Source organism: Mustela lutreola, chromosome 11 (assembly GCF_030435805.1).
Source record: "Mustela lutreola isolate mMusLut2 chromosome 11, mMusLut2.pri, whole genome shotgun sequence".
NCBI lineage: Eukaryota > Metazoa > Chordata > Mammalia > Carnivora > Mustelidae > Mustela > Mustela lutreola.
The window spans coordinates 63,574,840-63,590,565 of NC_081300.1; the positions used below are offsets into that span (position 1 = coordinate 63,574,840).

Sequence of the window (15,726 nt, forward strand, 5' to 3'; positions counted from 1 at the left end):
TCCCAGGGCCACCCCAGGGGTGATCTGAATTAGCCACTTACCTGGTGGCCTGGGCTTCCCCATCTGTGAACCAGACACAGTAACAGGACTTCCGTAGATCTGGTGACTTAGGGTCTCCATCACGTGAGGTATGGGTAAGGTGGGCTATGTGGGTGCTTAAGCGAACGGCGAGGTGGGTGGGGCCTCGTGCTGGATCTGGCGCAGGAGGGGTGGGGGCGGGCTCTGCGAGCAGACGGCGTCAGCCAGGCAAGGCAGGCACAGCGTGCAGAGCAGCGGCAGCAGTGACAGCAGGTGAGTCTCAGTGACTTCTGCAGGGACGTGCTCGAGCCTGAGAGGAGGCAAAGGCTCGGATTCCCGGGTGGAACTGGCTCCGCAGGCGGTGGCGGTGGCAGCGGGCGGCGGTGGCCTCTTGGGGCGGGGGCAGGGAATGGAGCTTTGGCTTCGGGGTGTTCGGCCAAGAGCGCCCCGCCTCCTGGCCGCTCCGTACGCAGATAACCAAGTCCCTCTTGGTGGCCCGTTGGGGCGGGGGTAGGGAATGGAGCTTTGGCTTCGGGGTGCTCGGCCAAGAGCGCCCCGCCTCCTGGCCGCTGGGTATGCAGATAATCAAGTCCCTCGGGGTGGTGGTGGTGGTGGTGGGGTGTGTGTGTGCGTGTGTGTACGCGCGCGCGCGCGCGCGCGCGCGCGCGGTGGTGAGTGCCACTGTCTGAGCCCAGGAGGCCACCTCCTGTTCCGGGTCCTGGTGGCCCTGCCCAGCTCCTGGGAAGCCTGGGGTTTCCTCCCTGCTCTCTGATACCAGACCAAGGAGTCTTTCCCAACTGCACTTCCTAGAGCTACACCCTTTTCACCCTCAGAATCCTCCCACCCCACTAAAGCACCCAGGTCCAGCAGCACAAGGTTCCCTCACCTGCCCAGAAGCCAACAGGATCTCCATTCTTCCCTGTGTGACCTTCTGTCCACTCCTGACTGATCCCAGCCCCCAGGCAAACTAGCTATGCAGGCTCTCGGGTCCCCAGGGGGATGAACAGAGCAGGCTGAAGTCTGGTTTGTACCTGGTTAGGCAACCTGTCATTCCCCTCTGGCCCTGGTAGGTGCAGGCAGCCGGCCTGGTGCTCCTCTCAGCTGCCCATCATGGTCAGGGGGCTGCCCAGCGCTGCCAGCCTGGCGCGCTTCTGCCAGAAACTGAACCGGCTGAAGCCGCTGGAGGAGTCAACCATGGAGACATCCCTGCGGCGCTGTCTGTCCACGCTGGACCTGACCCTGCTGGGCGTGGGTGGCATGGTGGGCTCGGGCCTCTATGTGCTCACAGGCACTGTGGCAAAGGAGATGGCCGGCCCTGCGGTGCTCTTGTCCTTTGCGGTGGCCGCTGTGGCTTCCCTGCTGTCTGCGCTGTGCTATGCGGAGTTTGGGGCCCGGTTGCCCCGCACAGGCTCTGCCTACCTGTTCACCTACGTGTCCATGGGTGAGCTGTGGGCCTTCCTCATCGGCTGGAATGTGCTCCTGGAGTACCTCATTGGTGGTGCAGCCGTGGCCCGTGCCTGGAGTGGCTACTTGGACTCTATGTTCAACCACCGCATCCACAACTTCACCCAGGCCCACATTGGAACCTGGCAGGTGCCCCTGCTAGCCCACTACCCAGACTTCCTGGCTGCTGGCATCATCCTTTTGGCCTCTACTTTCATCTCCTGCGGAGCCCGAGTTTCCTCCTGGCTCAACCATGCCTTCTCTGTGGTCAGCCTGGTCCTCATCATCTTTATCATCATCCTGGGTTTCATCCTGGCCCGCCCGCACAACTGGAGTGCCGAGGAGGGGGGCTTCGCGCCTTTTGGCTTCTCCGGCATCATGGCCGGCACCGCCACCTGCTTCTACGCCTTCGTGGGCTTTGATGTCATTGCCGCCTCCAGCGAGGAGGCCAGGAACCCGAAGCAAGCCGTGCCGATAGCCATCTCCATCTCGCTCAGCCTGGTCGCCAGCGCCTACATCCTCGTCTCCACTGTGCTCACCCTCATGGTGCCATGGCACAGCCTGAACCCTGACTCCGCCCTAGCGGATGCCTTCTACCGGCGGGGCTATAGCTGGGCTGGCTACATCGTGGCAGCTGGCTCCATCTGCGGTAAGGGGCCTTTCCAGCACAGTGGGAGTGAACGGGGCAGTGGGGCCCCCACCCTAAGCATCCTGGGGAGCACTTCTCCATCTGAGTCTGTTACCAGTTGCATAATAGGTCCAAGAAGGTGCTAACCATTAGACTCTCCAGGCTTGTTGGAAGGGCCTTCCTCACTGTTCCTTCTCCCAATGATACCTAAAATAGCACTTCTGAGCCTGTGCTTCTAGGTCCTTTGCTGGGAAAAGGGCTCAAGGCTCATCAAATTCTCTGATGGGCCTGTCGTATAAACTAGGGTGTCCCATTCCTGGTGGAGGGGGTTGGAGGGATGCAGAGGGTAATAATCCAACACCCCACATATACTCAGGCTCACTTTGAGATCCCAGACAAACTCATGCCCATGTTCCCAAGGGGTTATGCCTGTCCTGGCTCCCAGCGGGGGCCCTGGTGGGCCTGTCCACTATGCTGACCAGTTCACCCACTCTCTGCCACAGCCATGAACACTGTCCTGCTCAGCAGCCTCTTCTCCCTGCCACGCATCGTCTATGCCATGGCTGTCGACGGGCTCTTCTTCCAGGTGTTTGCCCGAGTGCACCCCCGGACGCAGGTGCCCTTGGCAGGCATCATTGTATTTGGGGGCCTCATGAGTTTACTGGCGCTGCTGCTGGACCTCGAGGCATTGGTCCAGTTCCTGTCCATTGGCACGCTGCTGGCCTACTCTTTCGTGGCCACCAGCATTCTGATGCTACGCTTCCAGAAGGCCCCTCCAGCCAGTTCCCCAGGCCCAGCTAGCCCTGGCTCCAGGGTCAAAGAGTACCACTCTTTCTCAGACCACATACAGCTGGTGGGCACTGAGCAGGCCTCAGCCCCTGAGCCCGGGCAGCTGCGGCCAGCCCTGAGGCCCTACCTGGGCTTCCTAGACAGGTTCAGCCGTGGAGCTGCTGTGGCTTGGGCACTCGGCATCCTGGTGGCCTCAGCCATCACCCTGGCCTGTGTCCTGGTCTTCGGGGACTCAGCCCTGCACCTCCCATACTGGGGCTACATCCTGCTGCTCCTGCTCAGCTCTGTCGCATTTCTGCTCAGCCTCCTCGTCCTGGGGGCCCACCAGCAACAGCGTCTCCAAGACACCTTCCAGGTACCTCCCCCAGCCAACGGCCACTGGCTCTCAGCCCAGCTAGCTCTTTTTGCCCCTTCCTCCCCTCTGCTATGCCAGGATGAACCAGGGTTCACAGGGGTTGGGGCGGCCATCCACCCATTCCTCTCTCTTTCTGCATGACAAGGGGGGCTCTTATTTCCCAGATGTCCAGAGATGGAGAAAGGCTCTGTGGACTCCTGAGAAATCAGGCCCTGAGCCAGCAGACCTTCCCTACAGCCCAGCCCAGCCCAGCCCCACTCTTGCCTCCTCAGATCCCCATGGTGCCCTTGACTCCAGCCCTGAGCATCCTCCTCAACGTTAGCCTCATGCTGAAGCTAAGCTACTTGACTTGGCTGCGCTTCTCCATCTGGCTGCTGATCGGTGAGTGGGGGGCCAGGATGGGGGCTGCGGGCGAGCTGCCGGGAGAAGGCAAGTGAGGAGGACAAGCAGGGCTGGGACCTGCCCCTCAGTCTCCCACAACTCCTGCAGGACTCACCGTGTATTTTGGCTATGGCATCTGGCACAGCAAAGAGAACCAGCGGGAGCCACCAGAGCTGATTGCCACACGCTACGTGGTGTTCCCCAGCACCAGCCTAGAGGAGGTGGTACAGCCAGTGCAGCCCTCCAGCCAGGTGCCCGCCCAGGAGCCCAGCCCCACGGAGCAGCCCACCAGTCCATGAATCAAGCGAGAGGCCTGTCCTTGCTTGCTCTGCCCCTCCACCATGTCCTCAGGATCCCAGAGGGGCAGGGAGTCCCTCGTCTCAGACCCAGCTCGGGTTTGCAGGCCTGTCCATGCTGAGGGGGTCCTCGAGACCTTGGGACCTTATCCCAAGTGCCTAGTTTGGGGTTTGGGGGAGTGGGCCATGGCCAGTGCTGGTGGCGTGAATATTTTGTCGAGCGCCTTCCTGTTCATGAGCAAGTCTAGCTATCTGAGCAGGTGGGGTGGATGAGGGTGGCGGGGGGTTGTGGGAGGGGTGGCCCGCAGCCCCAGATAGCCACAATAATAACCTACTGGCCAGCCACATGCCCTGCTGCTGTGTCCACTGTTTCTTTTCTTTTCTTTTTTTAAGATTTTATTTATTTATTTGACAGAGATCACAAGAGAGGCAGGCAGAGAGAGAGGAAGGGAAGCAGGCTCCCTGCTGAGCAGAGAGCCCCATGCGGGGCTCGATCCCAGGAGCCTGAGATCATGACCTAAGCTGAAGGCAGAGGCTTTAACCCACTGAGCCACTCAGGTGCCCTGTGTCCACTGTTTCATTCCTTGTGGCGCTGAGTGCTTTCCTGCCCCCCCGCCCAAGAACCAGGTTTTTGTTTCCAATTCATAGCAAAGATGCCGAGGTTTGGCAAGAGGGAGGTACCAGCTCTGGGACTACCCTGAATCAGACACACCACCTGGCCTGGGTCCTAGGGGAGGGCTAGTGCCCTCAGCCCAGCTCAGAGGGGAGCTCTATATACCCCTACACACACCAAGAGAGGAAAGGTCCATGAAAAGGGCAAATTCAGGCTCCCCCCACCCCAGGCTCTCCCCATATGTCCCTTGGTTGGGGGAGGCAGATTAGAGAGCAAAGTCTGGGCCCCAGAAAGGTTGTCGAGGAAGGGCAGGGGCGTTCCAGGGTCCTCCTGGGTTCCCAAGGCTCCCAGAAAGCATAGCATGTCCCCGAGGCCTGCCCAGGGCTCCTCTGAGGTGTGTACCTACGTGGCCTGCACAGCTACCTTGGCGGTGTGCACCCACAGGCAGACGGAGGCAACAGCTGCTTCCAGCCTCAGGCCCCGGCCACAGCTGTCTGTCATAGCTGGCACTCCTCCCTCTCTCCCCTGTCCCTCAAGGGCTTTGCGATAAAGGCTCAGGATGGTACACCATGTATGGGATACATGCCTCCAGGGACCTCCAAGCCCAGCTGGTGGCTGTGAGGCCCCAGTCCTTGGGGGGTCCCCAGGCCCACCATGCCCCTTCCCCCAGTGATCTCCCTAAAGCCAAACTAGGTCTATCAGAGTTGCTTCCAAGTCCCCGATCCTGCTTTGAAGGACAACACAGGAAGCTGCTGGCTTTAGCAGGCTTTACTCCTTGACTTTTTCTGCAGCTATGACGGCTTTCTTTTGGCCCCTGAGGACAACCAGGTACATGGGACCCCACTCCAATAACCAGGCCTCAGAACCATGTTTTTTCCCCTTGGCTCTCCTGAACCTGCCTCCCCATGGATACTGCTCTCTGGATTGAGAAGCAGCAGAGACCCCGAGGCTTTGCTGAGGCTCCAGAAGCCAAATGATTCCAGATGCTAGCCCAGCCTGAGCCCGAGCCCCAGCCCTCCCCAGCTGGTCTTCGTTGTTCTGCCACCAAGCAACCAGCACACCTGGAGCCCCTCGTACTCCCAAATTCCTGCCTCTGCCCTGGGAACACAGGGAGTTTGGCTCCTGCAGCCCTCCCTTCCTGACTGTGGGACAGGGGACTCTGGGACAGGGGACATTCTCCAGCAGGAGAGACTCAGACCCCAGAAAGATACCAAGGCAGACTGCTGGGGGCTTTTGTGTCCTTTGTTAGGGACATTCCTTCTAGCCACTGGGTTCTGCCTGGGGTTATGATCAAGGTCTCCTGCATGCAGTTGCCTCAGGCTGGGACAAGCAGATGCCCGGATAGGTTCTTAGATATGACCTTGGGCAGCAATAAATTCCAGAGTACAGCTTTCCTACCCCCATGGCTCCAGGGTGTGGGTTCTAGGAGTTGGACTGGGGGGTGGGTGGGTAATAAGGAAGCTTATAGAAGATTCCAAAGGACCCAATGACCACCATCTCAGATCCTCTACCCTCTCCTCCCTATCCCAAACCCCAAAGCCCAAGGGCTACCACCAGAGATGGGCTGATGCTCACAAACTGGGCAGGTGTGAGACCAAAGGGTGTCTTGCCCTTGCCTGGAGTTCTCAAGGGGTTGGATTATTTGCTGACCCACTCTTTATTCTATGGTCAAGGCCCAGAGTTGGGTAGGAATCTGTCCCAGGAGACCAAACACCAGAGCAGTGGAGATAACTCCTCTTGCCAGGCTTCCTTCTACCTTGCTTCAGAGCTGGGTTACACAGATCCCAGTGCAGGGTAGCTGAGATGGGGGAACTCTACCTACAATAAGGGTGGGTTGCTGGCAGAGGGAGGAGGGCTGGAGTTGGCCACAGCCAGTGGGAGGGCCAGTGCTGACAGCTGGTAAGCAGGGAACTGGGAACACTGACAGAGACTGGGAGAGAATTCTCTAGACCTAGACAGAGCAGGATACCCACTGGCCCACTGCCCTGCCACGTGGGTGCCCCAGGGCCTCCCCTTCCCTGCAGCACCTGTTCTGCTGCGAGTCTATATACAAAACTGGCTTCTGTGCCCCCTGACCCAGGCAGCTCCCTGCTGAAGCTGGAGTCAGGGAACGGTCAGTCTGTCTGGGAGTGGAAGGGTGGAATTCTCCCCAACCCCCACCCTGCTCCTGCTGGGACTATATCCATCAGGTCCCCAACATGGGGCCCCTACCCTGCAAAGAGCAGCAAACAGCCACAGAAATGGGCCAGGGGGGTGGGGAGCCTGGGCATGGCCACTCTGGTATTGGTGTCTGGTTCCCAGACTGGGTCCCCTCTAAGACAGCTGGGCAGCCACGTGCGGAGGTGTAGAAGCTGGCTCTGTCTGCTCAGGGCTGCGTCTGACCTTCGGGGCCTTTGCCTGCAGATGAGAACATTAGAATAGGGCTCTGGTCAATACTGTGCAAAGCAATATAGAGCCCTGGCTCCGGACAGGCTCACAGCTCACCTCCTCATACTTGGTACTCCAGTAGAAATGGGCTTCTCCATCCACGTACAGCAGCAGCAGGTCACAGAAGAAGGTGATCTGGGAGAGGCAGGCCAGACCTGTGTCTTGGCCCTCAGCCTGCCCTTTGGCTGCCTCCCCAGCCCTCACCCCAGAAACAACATCATGCACAGTGGAGGTTGGGGTGCTCGGTGTGCACCTGGCAGGCCTGGGCTCACAGTCACTGTAGCCAGAGGGAGCCCACATTGGCCAGACTCACCACGCCCAGCCAAGCTGCTCCAGTGCCCAGAGTGATTGTCGTGGGGATGAGCCCGAACTTCCCTGCCTGAGACAGACTTGGACTGAGACTCTGGGGCTATGACTATCTCCCCCACCCCCCCACACCCCATTGCCTTCACCCAACACCTCCCACCTGCCCGGTGACGAGGATGTCAAAGCGGATCCCATAGAGCTTGAGCAGACTCCGGGCCTCCCCACCTGAGGCCTTCCACCAGTGGGTGGCTGTCCTGCGGGCAGGAAAGAAAGTCGGTGGTTTGCTCTGCTGCCGCTCCTGGGCTGGCCGGGCCCTCCTGGGCCTCCTTCTTACTCATCCATTGACTCTATAAAGGGGCTGTCTCAGCCCTGTGTCATGGCTGGGAGCACAGGGGAAAGACAAATTGGGACCTACCCGCCTCTTGGAAGCTCCTTGCCTGCTGAGGGGGCAGAGGGGACCAAAGGGTCCCTACACAGGCACTGGTAGTGGGGGTGAGGGCAGGTAGGGAGGCAAGCCCTGGGCTGTGTGAGTCTAAAGCGTGGAAGGGGTGTCAAGGAGCATCATCTCCAGGCCCAGTGGCTATTGGGTGCAGATCTGTGACAATGACCAGGTGACAGGAAGTGGCAGGAGGATTCTGGCGGGATGGGGGAGGTCTATTTAGGAGACTCAAAGACATAACAATAAATGCAACGCAAGGTTCCTGAGTCCACCCGGGATTGGAAAAATAAAGATAAAGGACCGTTACTGGCACAGTTAGGAAAATTTAAATATTAGATTTATTCTGCCAATGTTAAATTTCTTGAGTGTGACAATGGGACAGCAGTCACATAGGGAAGGTCCTCATTCTCAGGACAGTGTCGAGAGGAAGAGTGTCAGATGTCTGCCACTCACTTTCAAATAGTTCCCTTTGAAATCTATCTATAAATATATCCAGCTCACTCTAGAGAGGGAGACAGAAAGCAAATGTGGCAAGATGTTAAAAAATAAAACCCACCCCCCCCCAAAAAAAAACCTCTAGAGGACCCAGATGAAGGGTGGATAGGTATGGGTGTTCACAGTACTAGTCTTTGTACTTTTCTATAGATTTTTGAGAACTTTTAGATAAGACCTAAGGCAAAAGTAAAAAAGAAACCCCCCTGTGTGCTGAGGAGGGAGATGCTAGATAGAGGTGGGATGGCATGGGGGAGGGGCTGGGGGTGAAGAGTCACAGAGGGCGGGACTAGATCAGGAGAAAGGCTGGACCAGAGCCTGTGCTCTGGGGACCTGGGGCTGAGAACTCCCCTCCTGCCCCTGGGGCCCTCCTTGAACACACAGCAGGGTGCCCGGAGGGGTGGGCCGCTGTGTGATGGGTCCTGGCTGCCACAGTGGGACAGATGAGGGGGTACCTGGCCTAGGAGCAGGAGGGCAGTGGGGGCTGCACCTGAAGTTGTAGCTCCTCTCCTGAAGCTGGAAGGAGTAGTGGGGCCGGCAGTCAGAACCCCCAGCATCCAGGTCACAATTCCAGTGGATTCGGACACCCACGGCACCTCCCTGCACAGGGCACATCACTGCTTCACCAGCACAGAGGCTCCGGACCCTCTCCCCGAGCCCTTCTGGAGCCCTGCCCCTTATGGACCCACCAGCAATGCCAGGTCCTCAAAGACCCCTCCAGCCGCAGCCACGAGGTCCCCAATGCGGAACACAGGGCAGTAGGGGCTGTAGCGTGAGTCATAGCGGCAACGCTTGAAGTAAGTGTCATCCCAGGTGACCAAGGCATTGGACCTGGGAAGGGGAATGGGGGGAGATTCAGGTTAGGTAGGACACTAGCAGGCTCTGGGGCCAGCAAGATCCACCCACGCTTACTTGGAGAAGTTGAACTTGCTGAAGGTGACTGTGTTCTTGATGAATAGGGTAAAGTTCTCAGCCTGGACCAGTAGGGGCTTCCTGTGGGTGGAGGGGAAGTTCATGCAGGGCAGACTTTGCAGTTCTGGGGCCCTGCCCTGGAGGTGGGGGGGTAGGAACAGGACACTTACACAGGCACAGTGCTGCTCTCCACGGGGCACCAGCCCTGGATCTCACAGGTCCTGTGGGTCCCGTTGAATTCCACACATTGGCCCGTTTTTATGCCTTGAAAACACAAGACAAACTCCAGGCCCTCAAATTTCCACGGGGTCAGGGGACCGGGGTTGGGGTATGGGCTGGGGCAGGGGGCCATTGACAGAAAAGAGAGATGCAGAGACACCACCAGGCCTGCCCTCAAGAGCCACCCAGGGTCCCAGCCCAGCCCCTGGAGCCCCCACCCAGGGGAGGCACTGGAAGACAGGGCCCACGTTACCATGGCTGTGAATCCCCGTCTCCCCTTCAGGACAGTCCTCATCAGCCAAACAATTAGCCAGCGGGACGGAGGGGTGCTGAGATGGGGAAAGCAGAGTTGCCAAGGGCCCGGGGTGTGTCTCCCCTCTGTGACCCAGACTTGCAGGCTGTGGGGACACAGCCCTCTCCACCTTAGCTCCATAGAGATGCCTGAGTTGGGGGGGGCACATAGGATAGCTGGGGGGGATACAAATAAAAAGAGCAGCCCCCCACCCAGCCAGGTGGAGATGCAGGTGCTATATTCCAAGGCGGAGCAAGTCTCCTTCCTTCCTCATGGTTCTCTCCTAGCCAGAGACCCAGACCCTCTGGTCCAACTCAGATGACAGAACAAGGAAGGTGAAGGGACTCCGGGAAGGGCAAGTTCATGCCAGGGTGGAGGCACTGGGTGTGGGGAACAAAGGGCAGGACCCTGGTTGGCAGGGTCTGGGTAGGGAAGTAGGTAGGACCACACACACTTGCTGAACGACCACAGACTAGTCCCTTCCCTGCTTGTTCTTCTGTAAAGCAGGGACATTAGTGCCTGCACACTCACCATATTTTAGGGATCAGTCAGAAGGGGGATGTGGCAAGCTTTCTGGGGGCCCTAGAGCCCTGGAGAGGAAGGCACACTCTCATAGACACAATTCCACGCCAGGCCAGCAATAAACACCACCTTTGGGGTCACAGGGCTCAGGTAGCCAGAGGAACGTGGTGCCGGCAAGAAAGGCTCAGGGACTCCAAGCCAAATGAGACAGTGGGACCATGGGGAGTTGGGACTGTGATAAGCGGGCAGAGAACAGAGTAGGGCTCCCTGTGTCCTGAGTCCAGCCCTCTTCTCCACTCCAGCTGGACCACCAGCTCCTCCAGTTAGACCCCATGATGACCACCACAGGGCCTGGGCTCTGCCTCATCTGCCTCCCTTCATTCAGCAGAGACCATCTCTGCCTCCTCCATGCTGCTATGATCAAGTTCAGCTCCTCAGCAGAGTTCACAGGGCCCCTGAGATGTTGGGCTACCCCTTTGCCCCCTTAATCCAGATCTAGGCTCCAACCCCACTCCACAGCAGGGGACCCCAGAGGTGCCTCCTCTCATACAGCTCCCTCTGCTCAGACTTGCTCAAGAGCGCACTTGAATCTCCAGTCCTGCAGGAAATGCTTCCTGAGGCCCTGGGCTGGCAGACACACCTTCCTGGGTCTCCAGCCACAACCTCTGCCTGCATCACAGGAACTGCCTCCTTGGCTGGGCTCCCTGTGTAGGAACTGCTCCATGTTCAAGGGGTGGAGTTTTGCATCCCCAGCATTGGGCCTGCCCTCCCCCCACCATGGCCACACACACAACCCTCCCTGAGGCTCAGCAGGTGTCTGCTAGAGGCTCTACTCTCCAAGGAGAGCAGTGCATGTGGGAGGGACCGGATGACCAGGACCCCCAAGAGGAGCTGGCAGGAACGCTGGACCATCTCAGGAAGCCGTGTTGTCAAATCTGATGAATTTCTTCCCAGCCCCATAAGTTTCATGGGAAGCTGCAAAGCTGGGACACAAAGCAAAGAGGAATCACACGGATTCCAGAGGGCACAGAAGGATGGCTTCAGCAAAATTTCAGGACAGCCTACACACTGAATATTAATTAGATGTCTTCTGAACATTTAGAAAAGGAAGGATATCCTGGGCATTTGCACATCCTTTGTGCACACACTTTACCTCCTTTGCGGACAGGGCCCACCTGGGACGTGTGATGCCCCCAGCATCTGTGGCGCCACCAACAACCAGGACACAGGGAACAGGTGACCCCACAGTCACTCTCCAGCCCCATAAGTAATTAAATGTTAATTGTGATTTTTTAAAAGGGTCACCGTGGAGTTGGGCTTCCAGGGCTATGTCCTGGGTGCCAACCACTCGAAAAAAATCCATAGCTAGAAACCAGACACTAAAAAAATGGGTAAGAAGGTAAATTTTGTGTTCCATGCATTTTATCCCAATAAAAAAATTTTGGGGAAAAAAACCCACTGCTGGAGAGAAGAGCAAGTGTGCTCTGTGACAGGCACTGGAACTGTGGGACATCCTTAGGCAAGGAGAGAAGGTGAGATTTCAGGTGGAAAACCTGTGATTTCGGATGAGAAACAGACAAGAATAGGGAGTGAGAGACTCTGGTGTGACCAGAACTGTAGTGAAAAATAGCTAGAGGCTATAAGTGACCCTGACCTCAGCATCACCAGGAGTGTGCTGTGTTTGCCCACAGAAATGGAAGCTGACTTGGGACACATTAATAGAGACTGTGTATGGAAAAGAGGAGGTAATCGGGTGATTAGCAGCAGTCGATGAAGCAGCAGGCTCTTGATTTTGGCTCACTTCATGATCTCAGGGTCCTAGAACTGAGCCCCAAGTGGGACTCCTTGCTCAGTCCGGAGTCTGCTTCAGGATTCTTTCTCTCCCTCTGCATCAGCGTGCCCCAACCCCAACTCACACATTTCCATGCTCTCTCTCTAAACGTAAATAAACAAATCTTACCCCACCCTGCAAAAAAAAAAAAAAAAAAAAGGAAAGAGAAGGTGATCTTCTTCTTCTAAGCTTGCCTCTTGCTATTAGAGCGCACCTGAGCCTTGTACCCAGTTCTGGGTGTTATACTGACAAGTTGGTGAGTGCCCAGTGGTGGGACCAGGTTGGGAAAGGCCTGGACATCTCACAGAATGCTATGGTGGAAGGCTCCAGAAGACAGCTCAGTGGTCCAGAGACTGGACAGCCTTGAGCATCCTTGAGCATGTGAGTCTACCTTGCTAAGACCCTGTCTTCTCATCTTAAATGGGACTGCAGTGATTCCTACCAGGCAGGGTATTTGTGAAGATTAAGTGGAATGATTCAGAAAAAGGTGTTAGCTCAGTGCCTGAGAGACGGTAGCATGTACTGAACCCTCAGTTATGTGGGAAGAAGGAGGGACATGGCTGGTGACCCAGGGCTGGCAGAGGAACTAGGGAACTGCTGGGAAGCTCCTGGGCAGCCTTACCTCTGGGCATCTGTCCTGAACTTGTTCTGGCGTCACAAGAAAATTGGTCACCAAGAAGAACACGTTCTCTCCCTAGAAAGCAAGCGTCAGGGTTGGCCCCTGCTTCCCTCCCCCAAAAGGAGAGACCAGAATTGGCACCTCAGCTTGGGGAAAAGTGTCCTGGCCCGAACACATCATCAACTCTGCCCCAGGAAAGTGTCTCCAGGGAGGCCAGTTGAAGCAGTGATAAGAGGCTGGGGGGCGGGGGTGTTCTGGCCATTTTGAGAGCCCAGCGCTGCCACTTTGAGACGAGTGTATTTTTCATGTTCATACTCATTCTCTCACCCAGAATTGTCCAAGATCTTTCTGCTTCTAGGTACTGAAGATCCAGAGCTGAGCTGGGCAAGGGACCTGCCCACGTTAGGGGTAGGTTGCCCCCTTCAATTGCACACGTGGTCAAGGACCAGGGGAGCAGGTGATGAGCTAACGACAGGTGGCTAACGACAGGTGGCTGACACCCAAGTGCTATGTGTGTGTGCTATGTGTGACCCAGGAAGGAAAGCAGGTAGTGGGTATGACAGTGGTCATGATCTGGACTTAGTGGCCACCACCATGGAAAGAGTGGAAATAAGGGCTGGCAGGCTCTGACTGATATCGTAGGAAAGCTCAGGCTGGCTACTGGGTGGCGTACACTGGGGGACCCACTAGAAGATCATGGCCTCATCCAGGTATGACCCAGGCAGCAGTGAACACCGCTAGGAGAAAGAATGCACAGAAGGGAAACACAGGTCCAGCTCTGGGCCTCACTGGATGAAAAGAAGCCACACCAGCAAAGGGAGATGATTGCTCTTTGGACATGGTGGGTGTTCACCCAGGAGACAGCTGCACTCATGGGAGGTGGTCCCTGGGGCTACAATTTTGGCATTGGCAGGATAAAGGTAGAAACCGAGGCTCTGGACAATCTGGGTCGGAGAAGGAGCTGGAAATGCTACGTGAAAGGGACAGGAGGGGCACCTGACAGGAGTGCCCCAGGTCGGGGAGGGGAGCATTCAGGAAGCTCCAGACCCTGAGCCCCTGCCCACTAGGGGCTTCTCCTGCCCCACCCTCAAGCTCCAGCCTTGAGTTCCTAAATATTCCAGTCTTCCAGGGGCAGCCTTTGTAAAGGCAAGTTTCTCCGGCCTGGCTTCCTGGTCTATTTCCTGGTCCACCCGGAAACCTCTTACACACTCTGGAAAGCCCCACCCAGGTACCACTCCTCTGTAAGGCCCTTCCACAGCCTGGCCGTATGAGGTGCCGGCACCCCGCTCAGGCATCACACGTCCCTCATGCACACACTCACTGCAAGGGTGGTGTCAGAAGTGTCACTGCCTGGCAGCAGGACCAAGGCACCTACCTGTGGTGGCTTCACAAAGTCCGCCACGTCCCACAGCCGGTTACCCAGCTCCTTGATCTGGGTCACCGAAACCCCTTTGAGTTTGGTGATGATGGAAATCTGCGGGTCCAGATCTCGCTCCTGGTATCCTTTTTTGGCGAGGAGAGCCCACCTTAGGAAGAAGTGACAGGCAGTGTGGCCCTTCCCTGTTACAGGGGGAGCAGTGGCCACATGGGCCACACCCTTTCGGCCTTTCTCTTCACATACCCTCGGGGCCTCCAGTCCAGCACTTAGGGCCCCTGCCTCCCCTCCAGCCTCATTCCCACCCAAACACCCTGCACAGGCAAGAAGCTCCAACCATGATTGGAGAGCCAGTGCCTTTCACGGGTGTCCCCTATCAGGCCCTCATGGGCTTAGAGATGCCCACTACCCGCTCCTTCACCAACCAACTCCCTCCCCCTGTCCTGGCTAGGCCCAACTCCTCCTTAAAGACTTCCTTGACCCAGCTAAAATTGGTGTCCCTATAGGGACCTTAGTGCTACAACTCTCCCAAGCATCAAGGACTATCTCCTGCCCACCAGGGGCCTCCTGGGTATAGATGGAGATCCAGAGATCAATATGGGCCTGGAAACAAGGCCCAGGAAAGGAAGCAGGTGGGCACACAGGAGGACACAAGCACACAGCTTGCCCTTGTATCCCCTGGTCTCTAGACAGAAAAAGATCCTCCGGTCCTAACCTGCTCCCCTCTGCTACCACCAGCTCAGCCCCCGAAGAGTCAAACGGTCAACCCTCGGCCCAGCAGGCCCAGTCATTATCCCCCCAGTCAAGAGTGGCCCAGGAGCCTTTCTCTTACCCCACCACGTAGGCCATGACCCCAAGCTGCAGCAGCCTCTGCAGGGCGCCCACCCGCCAATTCCTGGTTATCACATACTTCTCCGTTTTGTAATCCAGAAGCCCCCAGCCCGCCATGGCCCCTGGGGAGCCCATGCTTCCAGCTCCTGCGGGCTGCTGGAGCACATGAGTCAGCACAACAGCTGCAGCCACTGCTGAAGGAGGTACAGGCAGCAGCCTACCCGGACCAGGCCAGCAAGCTATTAAAGGGACACTTCCACTGGGGACAAGATCCAGCCTCCACCCCCAGCCCTGGGTTCAGTCCCAAGCCCTAGCTGCCCAGGACCTCCCACTCCCTCCCTTTGAGGGGGCCCAGAGCCCCACAGAAAGGAGAAGCCCCGCCCAGCAACCCTACCCTCTGGCCTCACTTCTTTGGGGGAGGGGAGGAGGAGATGACAAGTGTCAAATGTACTGTGAGAGGGCAGCACGGGGGCTGCAGGAACCCAGAGGACGACTCAAGGAAAGCTTCAGGAAGAAGTGACCTCTGATCTGACACTTGGAGATTCTGAAGTTCAACAAGCAAAGTTGGAGAGGAATGTCCTAATGGAGGAAGCAGCATAGGCGACGCTAGAGCAGGAGAGAGAACTGGCAGCCAGAATGAGAGCGTGACTCTGGCTCCAGAGAGGAGGGTGACCGAGGCTCTCTTGTGCAGCGCGCCCGCAGACCGTAGGGACAAAAAGCAGAGGTTTTGGGGTCAGCCGTATTCCTCAGTCTGCGGAAAGTGTGAGGGCGATGCTGGAACCCCGGCGCATGCTCTCATCTGCCCCACCTGAGTAGGCTAAAGGTCGGCCCACTCCAGCGGCGGTTTCTGTAGCAACCAACAACATCGGGTTGCCCGGGCGACGGCTCCCGGGGAGGCTCGTCTCTATTGGCTGCAGCAGGCGCCTGTTCGCTGTGCG

The 15,726-nt window shown here is 57.5% G+C and overlaps 2 protein-coding genes across 6 annotated transcripts; one reads left to right on the top strand and one right to left on the bottom strand.

Annotated features, from left to right (window-relative positions):
* Positions 1-208: 208 nt before the first annotated feature.
* On the top strand, positions 209-4,257 carry SLC7A4 (solute carrier family 7 member 4). The gene is made up of 5 exons (XM_059139544.1): positions 209-291; positions 1,089-2,110; positions 2,593-3,233; positions 3,506-3,614; positions 3,723-4,257. Exons 2-5 carry the CDS (start codon positions 1,129-1,131, stop codon positions 3,911-3,913), a joined length of 1,923 nt encoding a protein of 640 aa, XP_058995527.1. The 5' UTR covers positions 209-291; positions 1,089-1,128; the 3' UTR covers positions 3,914-4,257.
* Positions 4,258-4,336: 79 nt separating this feature from the next.
* Positions 4,337-15,590, bottom strand: P2RX6 (purinergic receptor P2X 6). 5 transcript variants are annotated; one of them, XM_059139546.1, is made up of 12 exons: positions 15,196-15,589; positions 13,958-14,108; positions 12,586-12,657; positions 9,572-9,647; positions 9,270-9,363; positions 9,100-9,180; positions 8,877-9,018; positions 8,678-8,787; positions 7,417-7,510; positions 7,264-7,329; positions 7,008-7,085; positions 4,340-6,920 (listed from the first exon to the last, which is right to left on the bottom strand). In XM_059139546.1, the coding sequence occupies exons 1-12, from the start codon at positions 15,384-15,386 to the stop codon at positions 6,837-6,839; spliced, it is 1,239 nt and encodes a 412-aa protein (XP_058995529.1). In that variant the 5' UTR covers positions 15,387-15,589; the 3' UTR covers positions 4,340-6,836. The 5 variants fall into 5 exon arrangements, with proteins under 5 accessions (XP_058995532.1, XP_058995529.1, XP_058995534.1 ...); XM_059139550.1 differs by lacking the exon at positions 15,196-15,589 and adding an exon at positions 14,868-15,136 and having other exon boundaries at positions 4,344-6,920; XM_059139548.1 differs by lacking the exon at positions 15,196-15,589 and adding an exon at positions 14,790-15,136 and having other exon boundaries at positions 4,344-6,920.
* Between the last annotated feature and the right edge of the window lie 136 nt (positions 15,591-15,726).